Source organism: Myodes glareolus, chromosome 22 (genome assembly GCF_982192425.1).
Source record: "Myodes glareolus chromosome 22, mMyoGla1.1, whole genome shotgun sequence".
Lineage (NCBI taxonomy): Eukaryota > Metazoa > Chordata > Mammalia > Rodentia > Cricetidae > Myodes > Myodes glareolus.
In genome coordinates, this window is record NC_142047.1 from 42,035,937 (window position 1) to 42,049,108 (window position 13,172).

Consider the following 13,172-nt stretch of genomic DNA (forward strand, 5'->3'; position numbering starts at 1 on the left):
AAGAGCAGTCAGGGTTTCCTGCCCTGTGTCCTCCCCCCCTTCAGGTCTAGGAAGGTGAGCATCCAAACAGACTAGGCTCCCACAAGGCCAGTCCCTGCAGTAGAATCAAAACTCGGTGCCATTGTCCTTGACTTCTCAGTCAGCCCTCATTGTCAGCCACATTCAGAGAGTCCAGTTTGATCACATGCTCCATCACTCCCAGTCCGACACTTTATTCTCATAACAGGAACAATTCATCAGGAGGAATTCTCAATCCTGAATATCTATGCCCCTAATATAAAAGCACCCACATATGTAAAAGAAACATTACTGGAACTCAAAGCATACATCAAACCCTACACTCTAATAGTAGGAGCAAATACTTATAAGAGGAAACAAAAGAAATGTTTCTATTTGAAGCATATGTGGTACTTTATTATGCTAAATCTCAGAAGCAGGGCTAGGGCTGGAGAAGCAGGTAGATGGGGTTGTTGAAGGAAGCCTGTGATATGAAGAAAGAATGAAATGGGCGGGTTTACTATCAGTAACCACAGAATAGATGGAGTTAGGGAAAGATGCTCTTTAGTTTCATAGGTATTGGCTTACTGTGATGTTGAATGAATTAGCATATTAAAAGCACATTAAGGACAAATAACACTTGACTAGCAGCTGAAAGGTTTAGTTAATAAACAAAATAAAGAATTCATTACAGTGTTTTATTTATGGTAATTCAGAGTTTTCAATTTACTGGAGTTAGCCATCTTGTTCTCCATTACAAAAAGGAGCTGTGCTGATGGTTTGTCTCCAGGAGGCCAGATAGATGGGCAATGACCAGAGAGCTGGTGCAGTGTGACCCTCAGCTGTGGTCATTTGTATCTCTTGGCACCGTTATCCCTTCCTGCCATCAAAGGCTGCCAAGATCAGCCAATGATGGATCCATTTCTATCTTACATTTTCTCCGTCGCTACTCAACATTTTTCTTAAAGTTCTAACAAGCACATTCCATCATGTACCACTACAGAGCCTCGCAGCTTCAGACCCAACGGGAATCTTTCCATCCCCCGTGGCTGACTTATCCTACTGAAATTACTTGGTAAAGCCTGGGAGCGTCAGAGTTTCCATTACTTTATCAGTGTACCTTGTTAATGAGATACCTTAATTTGCATACTGGTAGTACCTTTTCACCACAGGTAAGAAATTGAAATGTTCAAGGTCAATTAACTGCCAATGTTTCAAGTCAGCTTGTGGGACTGTAACCGCGAGAGATGCTGGGAAGAGGGAGCGGTCGTTCAGGGGTTCCTCTTACTCCTGATGAGAATTGATGATCCAATTTTAACCCACTTGGACCTCACCGACATGTCTTCCTTGCTGTGCGTCTCTCTGGTTTGTTTTTTAAATACAGGATTATAAAGATGTCATGAAATGCTGCAGAATTGCCTGGATATTTCTGATGAAAAAACTCCCAACATAACCTCGTTACCAATTTCAGATCATTAAAATTAACGAGAAAGAATAAGAAGCAAAAATCGTCAGCATGTTCGTGGTGGTATAAGCTAATAGAGATAAAATTCTGCATGCAGAACTTCCAAAGTAAGATGGTAGCTGCCTGTGGGCATCCCGCTTGCCCAGGTTTTCACCGTGAAAAATGATAAAAATTCAGAAAGATTTGCAATTACAGCAATTGGAGGACCCAAGATGCTTGGTTAAATCCAGCTCTACAATGACCATCAGCTTCTGCACTTTTGATAGACCCTGAGGAGGAAAGGAGATTGGATAGGCCAGAGGATGGAAATACTCAGCCATTCGCTATTCCCATTTCCACCTATGTTTATAAAATATGGCTCATTGTAAGCAGGGAGGGAGGTTGCTGCTGCAGTCTGATAGCTAAGGATTTCCGACCTTTGTTCCCATGTGTTTCCTGGGAACTACATATTCTTACTGTCATGTCTGACATTGAGAGGCACCCATACGTCTCTGTTTACAGTGTTTGCCTCCTTACTGCATCCCAGGGAATAGAGTGTGGAGAAAGTGCTGGCTTGGATATAAAAATAATCTGGTGGGCGCAGTTCCCACAGAGAGTTCAAGGAACCACTGAGATGTCTGTGGCAGAATTCTACAGAGGGTGTGCTGTTGGTCTCTCAAGAACAGTTCCTGCCAGCCGGGCAGTGGTGGCACACACCTTTCATGCCAGCACTCGGGAGACAGAGGCAGGCCTGTGTGAACTCTGTGAGTTCAAGGCCAACCTGATTTACAAGAGGTAGTTCCAGGACAGGCACAAAAGCTACACAGAGAAACCCTATCTCGAAAAAGCAAAAGCAAAACCAAAACAAAAACAAAAACGGACAAAAATACAATTTCTGTGTAGAAGAGACTATGAAAGTCCTGGGGTCAGCAGACAGCATTGTATAGCACTGGGCCACTCCAATTTCAATACAGCTCATGTCTAACCCACAAGCTCTCTTGCTTATACATGAATTGCATTCTACTCTAATCTAAACAAGGTTGCTGGGATTAGGGATCAAGACAACTCCACTCCCAAGATACATTTATAAAAATTTATAACTAATTGTGTGTGTGGGGTGTGTGTGTGTGTGTGTGTGTGTGTGTGTGTGTGTGTGTGTGTGTGATGGGTTTGTATGTGGCATAGTGTGTTTGTAGAGGTCAGAGGACAGCTTCAGGTGTTGGTTGGTCCTCACCTTCCACCTTGCTGAAGACAAGGTCTCTTGTCCAGTGCTGCATATACCAGGCTAGGTGGCCTGTACATGTCTCGGCCTTCTCTGGTTTCTGCCTTTAAAGTCCTGGAGCTTCAGAACTGGGCTACCACTCCTGAATTTGTGTGGATTTGAACTCAGGTCTTCAGTTTTGTGTGGCAAGAGTTCTAGTTAGTGAGCCGTCTCCCCAGCCCCCAAGTCACGTGCATTCTTTAAGAGCAAATACAGAAAAAAATTAAAGAATAAAACCACATCAATGAAAAGAAATACATGCTGTATAAATATCTTGGGTCTATTAAAGGATGGCAGTGAACTTCCAGTTTATGGAGTAGAATTCCACTCTACATAACGGTTTGCCAAAGAAAGAAAAGAAGAGAAGGAATTGTGAAACAGTATCTATTTTTTACAGTTTAGAATTCTGGTTTAATTATGTATATATGTGTGTGTCTGCATGTGGGTTTGTGACCATGAGTACATTGCCTACAGAGGCCAGAAGGGGGCATCATATCCCCTGGAGCTGGAACTAAATAAGGACAGGTGGGTGTTTAGACCTAAAATTGGGTCCTCTACTGAGTCGTATTTCCAACTCCCAAACTACCTAGCTCTAAAGACAGCATAGTGTAGTCAATATTGGGCATCACACCCTAAGGCAAGCAAGAGTTATTAAGATACTGCAACAGAAGACATTGCTATAATTTTTTAAATGCTATTTTGAGTTAGTTTTGGGGCCTTGAAAAATGACCAGTCAGTTTGCCTAGAGCAACTGATTATGTTTATGCCCCAGCCAATTCTGTTACTGAGTTCTAACCATCTGGGTTAGCATGTATCAGCTCTACTTACAGGGAAACCTGGCATCATATGGCTATAAACATCACCCACAGTCCAGAATTCCATTTAGAGAAATTATTCAAATTAGTCCGTTTGCTGAGAGCTCACAAAACCTAGTTGACCTCATTCCAGCTGTCACATATAAACCCCCTTTCATAGCTCTGGTTATGCTGTCCTGGGGTGTCACTTTCCCATGGGCCCCTGCCTGGTAGTCTTCTCTTGTTTAGAGTTCTGAATAACAGTCAGGACTGAGTCCTTCAGCTCCCAGAGTGTCACTGTGTCCTACCATCAATAGAATCTTTACATCGTCCAAAATGGTCACTCACAAGGTGTGTCCTCTTCGTGCGTTATAATGGCATGTATGCCACACATCAAAGTGACATTTGGGGAGTATTCCTTTGAGTTATGCTTATATTCAAAGTTTCACAAATAGCTGATATATAATTATATACATTATATGTAATATATATATATATATATATATAATGTTAGAATCAAACTACGTGAATTGAGAGTAATCTGTGCTTAAAATTTCAGATCTTATCACCAAAGCCTTGAGGTGGCTGCAGAGGAATGAGATGAAAACCCAGGATATTAGTCTTGTTTGAGAAGTTATGCAATAGACAGCATATTTCTTAAATTTTGTTCTGTGTGTATGACTGTGTTTTGCTTGCATGGATGTCTGTGCATTGCACGCACTACATGTTCTGGCCTTATTGAAGCCAGTAGAGGGCATTGGATCGATTAGCTCTATAGTTACAGATGGTTGTGAGCTACCAGGTGGGTGATAGGAGAGAACCTGCATCCTGTGGAAGAGCAGCCAATGCTCTTAACCAATGAGGCATCTCTCCAGCTCCTGGACATTGTATTCCAGAATGTGTGAGCTCCATTTTGTGACTCCTTTTTAAACAATAATTGTGTGTGTGCATGCTTGCGTGCTTGCTTGTGTGTGTGTGTGTGTGTGTGTGTGTGTGTGTGTGTGTGTGTACCTTGCATATTCAGTCAGTACTTTAAGAACTGAAACAATTCCCAAAGTATATTGAAGGGGAAAAATGAAACATCTTACTAAAAAAGATATGGGCACTGCTTTAACGTTTTGGTGCATCTTGAAGAAAATAAACACCACCTCTTGCTCTTCTAATATGTGTTACACTCTCATTGTTGCAATCCAAGTGCTCAAAGGCAGCTTTTTTGTAATATTTTGGTACGCTAGCACCCTCCCAAATGCACATTCTTTCCTTCTCCAGACCTGGCAGCGTTAGGCTGGTAAACTGTCTCAGCGCAGGACCGTGCTTCTTTGTAGAGTTTACAGCCTCTGTGACTTACATACTCCTTCCACAACTAATTGCAAAGGTGGCAAAAGTGAACATGTAGACATCTTCCCTTACAATGCAAACGCAATCCATTCTCTCACTGCATAGAATGCTCTATCTTGTCTTATGTTATGGTTTCCCACACAGTGTCTAGCCATGAATGATTTTTTTTGGATTATATTTCACACATGCTTTTCAATGTCTGTCCCTCTCATGAGACTTTGAACATCTTTGTTATCCAACTATAAACATTGTACCAAGACACGACTAAATTAGGTTTGTTAGCTCTGCCGACACCAAAACTTTCTCCTTTATATTTTCCCTCTGGGCCTAGACAGATCAAAATCCACACACCATTGCCCAGCCATGCTTATGGGCAGTAAGCACCCTGGCACCAAATGTTGGCATAATCTTCCATATGAAACACTTAAAAATATTCAATGAGCCTTCCTAATTTCTCTCCAGTACCAGGAAACTTCTGATGCCTCTAAATGAGCACAACCACATACATCTAACCTTGTCTTCTACATTTTTGCTTTTCTATATATTAATATCCTTACGAGGCCTTCTATATCCTGAAAATATTTCTGAATTCCATAAATCTACCAGCATTTCCACTCTATTGTTTTGAATTTTAATGCATTCTTTCCCAATATTCTTCTGTTTTTGCAAAAGGAGCCGGTGGCTGGTCTCCCCTTGTGTCCAACAAATACCAGTGGCTGCAGATTGACCTTGGAGAGAGGATGGAGGTCACATCCGTGGCCACCCAAGGTGGATATGGGAGCTCCAACTGGGTGACCAGCTATCTCCTGATGTTCAGCGACAGTGGAAGGAACTGGAAACAATACCGGCAAGAAGACAGCATCTGGGTATGTTTTCTTATTAAAAAATATGTGCTCTGGTGTGTGTGTGGAGGCGGGTGTGGAAGTACAGTCACCCTGAAGCTTGTTAATCAGTTGCTCATAAAGGAGCCTTAGAACCTTCAGGGTGACTTTGACACCATTTCTCAAGGGAAAATATTCACGACTAATTCATGAAAATACTATGAGTAATTTCCTCAGAAGGTGAAAAAAATTCTATCAGGCTATTAAACAGTGTGGAAACTCAAGAAGTAAGACTTGCTTAAAAATGTTGTTTATAAGGTGACATGGTCCTTTTATTTTGTCGTTGAAGCCAGTTAAAAGTATTTATTTTATTTGGTCTGATGGCTGAGATTTCTGGATCTTTCTTGAAGGTAGAGACTAATATATGGAGCTATGTTTTAAATTATAGAGTTGTATACATATGTGCATATGTATATGATATGTGTATGTATGATATATAATATTACATATGTCCAATTCACATACATGCACCATCAATAAGTATGCATGATGGTATGTTTTGCCTGCTCTCTAAGACAGAAAACAGAAACGTGGTGGGTTGTGATAAAGTGGGATATTTTGCTTTTTTCTTTCTTTTCTTACAGTGACTGCATTTCCCTTGATAGAGGAAGCTAAAGGAGGTTTTCTTGGTGATAAAGAGAGATAAATTCTTTGTCAGTGTAGAAAGCATGTTTTGTCTCTTATGTGAGCTAGGGATGACATACTGCAATCAAAGGACTGGTCTCCCTCCCCTCCCCCCACCCCCTGGCTGAGGTGCTGGAATTGGAGAAAATGAGTAACTTAATGAAGCATCCTTAGCACACGGATAATTTGGAAGCCTATTTGGGCACATGATGATGATTTGCTTTGACCTGTCAGTGGCTGCTCTTTTCAGGCTTCTTGGAATCAGTTGCACATTACAAACTCACTGAAGAAATGGATTGTGATTTGCTTACCTTTGTATCTGGAAAGCTCCTGGGGGTCATTAGGTGTGTGTTTATTGATGCAAACTGAGCTGAGGAGAAGTGCCCATCGTCTTTTCTGTAGAGAGAACAGTAGGCTGAAGGCACTTGCCTATGAGCCTTGCTTTTTAAAAATTCTCATTATCATTATTAAATCTGCTCTAAAATCCAAAGCAAGTTGAAGCTGTGTGTAAGAGTGGGAAACAGAATCCCACACAACTGGGTATTGTGGGTCAGTTAATTCCAGGGGACGCATTCAAACGCAGGCTGAAATGAATAGCAATGATAAAACCAATAACACCAAAGCTTAATGAGGTATTTACTTTAACTAGACGTTTGGATTATCTTTTACTGCTTTTCTCAATTAAGAATTGGATTTTAAACTAGGTAAGTGGTGGTTATTGCCTGCTCGTATTTACTTGCTCTAATTAAAATGTATTGTTTAGGCATTGCTTTTATATTGCGAACATTGTATGTTTCTGCATATTAGACACGGAAAAAGGAAAATGCAGGCATTGCTATTTCCTTGTTTAGTTCTGCTAAGGAGGAAGTATTCAGGGTGAAATTGCAGCAAATGTGACGTTTTTAATAACCTAAACCACAGAAGGACAAACAGTATCTATCACAAAACTGTTAAGGCAACAGTGGTCTATCATCTACCTATCTCTGTACCTGTCTGTCTGTCTGTCTATCATCTATCTCTAATATCCATCTTCCTCTCATCTGTCTTAATCTACATTTCATATAAACACTGCTTATTTATAGTTTTATACTTACATTTGTGTGTTTAAATCTGCCTTTGCTGGTCACAGGCAGGCTGCCAAGCTCTTTTCCTTCATAATTATTTTGTCTTTCTCCCGAACACTCTAATGGAACCTCATCTGAGGTTCTGTAGTTACTAAAGCCAGGAAAGTGAAGCTGCTTTATGCCCTGGCTCTTGACATTTCCACTTGGGAGAACACAAACTTTTGCAGCTTGAAGTTTTTAAGTAGAAGAACAATCTTCAATGTATACACATAGTAAGGAACTTAACCTTTTGCCATTTTACAAATGCACATTTCCTAAGCTGATTTCCGAGGATTTCCGTGAGTTTTTCTAGCTGTTATGGGGTGTATACCAATTATACAAAAGTGCCAATTTCTTTTAATGGCTTTACAGTCTGTCTAGGATGATACAAATAAATCTATGAGCGAAAGTTAAGAAACACGTAAGGCATTATATAACTGCGTGATAGGGAGAGGAAGAAAGACAAGTGTTATTGGCTTAGGAAAAAAATACAATAAACAAACCAATAAAACCTCTCAACATCGTGTGAAACTCCAGAGTGAGAATTTCTCACTTCTCTTGTCTTCAGAAAGAACAATGCCTTCTCTTCACCTGAAAGAATTCATAAAAGGCTCTCTGTTTCTTGCAGTCATTTAGAAGAATAAGAAAATATTTTGTGTATTATCCATACAGGTTATTAGTAAAAATGTCAACTTGATAGTCATATGATACTTTTAAAAACACATTAAAACATTTCTTCAGAATAAAATTTGTGGTCTAATATCTATCAAATGTAGTTTCTCTAAATTGCTTGGCTGGATGGTACATAAATATTTGATGAAAATTTAGAAAAATATGGGCCACTGAAATTGTTTCCTTAAATTGAAGACAAAATAAAATCTTTCAGCATTTTCAGGATGCAAAGACCCTTTTCAGCTAGTATATTGCACATGATGAAAAAGTAAATGAAAGGTATACTTTTAACTCATTTAAGAACAATTGCAGAAATATGAAGCCAACATCTTATAAATTTTCAGTAAGGTAATGTGTACAAAAACCTATAGCCAAATTTTCCCAGGCTGTCTGTCTGTCTATCTGTCTGTCTGTCTGTCTGTCTGTCTGTCTGTCTGTCTGTCTATCTATCTATCTATCTATCTATCTATCTATCTATCTATCTATCTACTTATATTTATCCATCCAACCATCCTTATCCATCCAATCATCCATCCATTCGTCCATCTATCTATCTATCCATCTATCTATCTATCTATCTATCTATCTATCTATCTATCTATCCTTCTAAATGGTTTTATTTAAACATGATGGTTATACATGACAGTACTTTTTAAAGATTCATTTTTTTCTATTTAAGAGAATTATGTATATGTTTATGTGTCTGTTTATGGGTATTTGAACATGCATGCAGTGTCCACAGAGGCCAGAAGAGGTTTAAGATCCTCTGAAGCTAGAGTGAGAGACAATTGTAGGCCTCCTGACTGCTGGGATCTGAGCTGAGGTATTCTGGAAGAACAGTCTTTGGTATGTGCTCATAACTGCTGAGTCATCTCTCCAGTTCCTGAAAAATCCCCCTATTCCCATGATCCTAATTTTCTCAGGAGATCTTGCCTATTTCCCCTTACCAGGAGGATCTCTAGATGTTTCTCTTAGGGTTAACCTTGTTACTTATCTTCTCTGGGGTCATGAACTATAGGTTCATCATTCTTTGATTTATAGCTAGTATCCACTTATGAGTGAGTATGTACCATGATGCTCACCTTTCTGGGTCTGAGTTACCTCACTCAGGATGGTTTTTTTTTCTAGTTCTATCCATTTGTATGCAAATTTCAAGATGTCATTGCTTTTTACCCCTGAGTAGTACTCCATTGTGTAAATGTACCACATTTTCTTTATCTATTCTTTGGTTGACGGTCATCTAGGTTTTTTCCAGGTTCTGGCTATTACAAACAATGCTGCTATGAACATAGTTGAGCACATATCCTTGTATTATGATTGAGTATCCATTGGTTTTATGGCCAAGAGTGGTATTGCTGAGTCCTGAGGCAGGTTGAGTCTCAGTTTTCTGCAAAAGCCGAGACAGCTTTATTCATCAACCAACAAAAGCAGCACATATACAGAAGGACATCCCACATCAGGCAACACCTGCAGAAACTTTTTTTAAGGATGAATTTATTTCAAGTCAAATTAATTAGTGTCCCAGGGAAACAGGACTCTATGGAAGGTTTGTGGAAGCCTAAATGAGTGCATCATTCTTCAAAGTGGCATATCCCCTAAACCTTTCTTTGTGCCAATTCCTTATTCTAGTGACCCAACCCTAAAGAAGTACAAGAGTATTCTTTCAAGTCCATATCAGATCGTCTCCTTCGTCATTGCAGTCCTTGGCTCATTCCTGTGGGGCATGCTATGTTGCACTACCTTAAGGGACACTAACCCCATAAAACTGTTTTTAATTAAAGCTTGCATTATTAGTCTGCATCTTCAGGAAGTTTCTCGTTTATATTTCTATGCACCTATGAATTCTCCTCCCTTTGCAATGATTAACCTAGTACTGTACGGTGCAAAGGTGGCTGGGTTTTCTTTTTAAATTGCGGCAGGACAATTAACGTGGGGTGGTTTATCCTCTTAACAAAATTTAAAGTGTGCTGTGAAGTATTGTTCGTTATAAGCGCCATGTCAAACAGTTGCTCTTTGGGTTCAATAACTTTTTTTTTCTTTGTAACTGTAGCATCATATCTGCTCAGTGGTGCCAATCCTCACCCATCTCTCATTTCTGGGACCATTTTAGGCTTTTCCAATAAGGAGAATTCTACGTTATTTGTCCCAGGTATAGCTTAGTTTAGTCATTCCACTTCTATGTAGCTTCATCTATTTTAGAATAAGACTGTTTTTCTTGCAAATCTTAAACATTACCTTTTCAGTGTATTCAAGAATTTCATGCATGTTTATAATTAAATGTCACACCACCCCTATTTCCTTCTCCCTAACTCCCTCCAAATAACTCCAATGCCCCCTTTCCACTTTATGTACTCTTTTTCTTATTGATAATTAATTTTAATTAATGCTGCTCAAATGTGTGTGGGTGTGGGTCAACCACTGGAGCATGGGAAATCTTCCAGTGGCTGCATATCCAAAAGGAATGATGCTCTCTCCCCAGCTGCCATCACCTGCCAGAAACTCCTCACTAAGTGGTGGGGCCTGAAGGTCACCTCTCACACCTGTGTCGTGACTTTGATCAGCTTGATCTTAAGCAGGCCTTGTGCACATGACCACAGCTGACATGAGCTTGTACGAGCAACAATAGTGTGCCTTCTTGAAGTTCGTCTTCTTGGTGCCCCTCCCCATCATCTTGATATTCCCATTTTATTCATTAATCTGTCTATGGATTCTTTATTTTCATCAGTACCTCATGTGTTATTGCTGCCATAAGTGCTACATAGCCTTTTCTTAATGACCTTGATTTCAGTTCTTTTGGATTAGCACTTGGGAGTAGGATTTCTGGGTCACATGGTATTGTTGCCTTTACCTTTTTGAGAAACTTCCTGCTGTCCACTTCTTCCCATCGCACCCTACATCATTTTGAATCCCCACTGTAGAAAGAACCTGATGATATGCAAGGATTCTGAGGTCTAAGACTTTTGCCCTGGCTTTTCGTCTTGGTTTGATTTATAACAACACCCTAACGGGTGCCAGCTGATATCTCACTGTGGGTTTGTTTTGTATTTTCCTGACAGCTAGCCATGCTGAGCATGTGTAGGAATATATAGATCATGAGAAACTGCGCATGGGATTTTCTGAGCTTTAGATAAGTGATTGTGGGACACCTTTCTGCGAGGTGTTTTGGGGATTTTTCATGTCCGTTCACAATATTTTTTGCTAAGTATGTAGCTTCTTTTTAAACGTTTTTGATACCGAGTCTTACCTTGTTGCCCAGGCTGGTCTCCAGTTCTCCATCCTTTGGTATCAGCAACATCCAGAATAAGAGGGTTACAGATATGCACCACTCCACATAGTTTGGACTTAGTTTCCGTGTACTAGCAATGAGCAGTTCAAGTTGGGATCATCATCAACAACAGAATGCCTTCTTTAGTAATGTCAAAAAGAATAAGATTCTTAAGATAGATTTAATGAAAGGGACGAAAGATCTGTACACTAGATGTTAAAACATCACCTAAGAAACAACAAAAACACAAATGATTAAAAAACTATATACATTAATATTTGATTTTTCACAATATCAATGCTACCCAACATAATCTCCACATTCTAGATAATTTCTGCCTATATCCCAAATGCATATTTTACCAGAAGTATTGAAAAATTGTGATATTCACATTGGAACCTTAAAGGACCCTGCTTGACAGAATTGGATGCAACATATTGACTGATTTCAAAACATAATATAAAGTTCCAGTGATTAAAACAGTGTGATACTGGTATAAATTCAGACATGTGGGTGAATGGAATAGTCCAGAACCCAGGAATAAACCCGCACATTTATGGTCAACCGTGGAATCACAAGAAGGCACGTGTCTACAATGGGGAATTTGCTAAGCGAATGGTGCTCAGGAAACTGGATGTGGATACACAAAAGAGTTAAACTGGGGGTCTGTAGAGCTGTATCAGCAGTTAAGAGCAGGCACTGATATTGAAGAGGACCCAAGTTTGGCTCCTAGCACTTCTGCTGTGTGGCTCAGAACTCTTGCTCCAGAGGATCTATCTGCTCCTTGCTTCTGGTCTCCACCATCATTTACACACATCTGCACAAACCCACAAACTGACACACCCATTATCTTATTATAATACAATAAAGTGTTTTCAAAAATAGGGAAGTTGGATCTTACCTCACACCATGTGAAATTAAACTAAGATGGATGAAGGACTGACACATTAAACCCCCAAACCAACAACGGTGCCAGAGGAAATACATGGTGGTGGTGGGGAGCCTTTCACATTGATTTAGAGTGAATGATTTATTTAGATATTAAATAAAGTCATAGACTTGAAAATCAGACATTGGAATAAATTGAGGCAAAAATCTTGTAATGGTGAAGGAGGTGATTAGTAGATTGAAAGTGTATCTTATAGACTGGAGAGAATAATTTGGTTATTATTATCTGATAAGGCTTAAGGGTTTCTGTAGTTTGTGGTGTGGTTTCAGCCTTGACTTGGGCAGCAATTGCTAGGTAACTTCTCTGTTCAGTGTTCTGGTCAACTTTACCGTTTTAGACCTGTTCCCCTCTATAGCTGGTTCTATAAGCCCCTCCCTCTCATAAACTTCTTTGGGACGTACACGATTGGAATTTGATAACAATATATACAGTGCCCAAGGAATCTCTATGCACTCATGTAAGCTGTTAGCTAGTAAACAAACACAGTGACACAAGACAAATGGTATTTGTTTAACCTTCTCAGATCCATCTGTTTTTAGGCAAGGAAATAGCATGGTTTTGACGAGCGATTAGAAGTAGCAGAAGGCTGAGTTTGGTCCCCCCCTCAAAGCGTAAGCTCCATCAAGAACATGCTCAAATCATTGATCAGAGAATAACAAGTCTGCAACGCGCTGACTCGTGTCTCCCATTTGGCCATGTGACAGTTGAGCAAGGGCAGAATCGCTCACCTTCTCCCGTCCTATGATCATCGTTCTGATGCAATGTGTCAGATGTCTGCCTCTGGCTTTTGTCGTTCTCCAGTCCCAGGTGGCTACACTTGGCATTTTTCTTCCCTCGGATGCAA

The 13,172-nt window shown here is 39.9% G+C and overlaps 1 protein-coding gene across 1 annotated transcript in view; it reads left to right on the forward strand.

Moving 5' to 3' along the window:
* The window catches only part of Cntnap4 (contactin associated protein family member 4), a 298,020-nt gene that overhangs the window by 83,348 nt on the left and 201,500 nt on the right, over positions 1-13,172 (forward strand). The window contains exon 3 of the mRNA XM_048437330.3: positions 5,507-5,700. Coding sequence (XP_048293287.3) covers positions 5,507-5,700 — 194 coding nt within the window. The remainder of the gene's footprint in view (positions 1-5,506; positions 5,701-13,172) is intronic.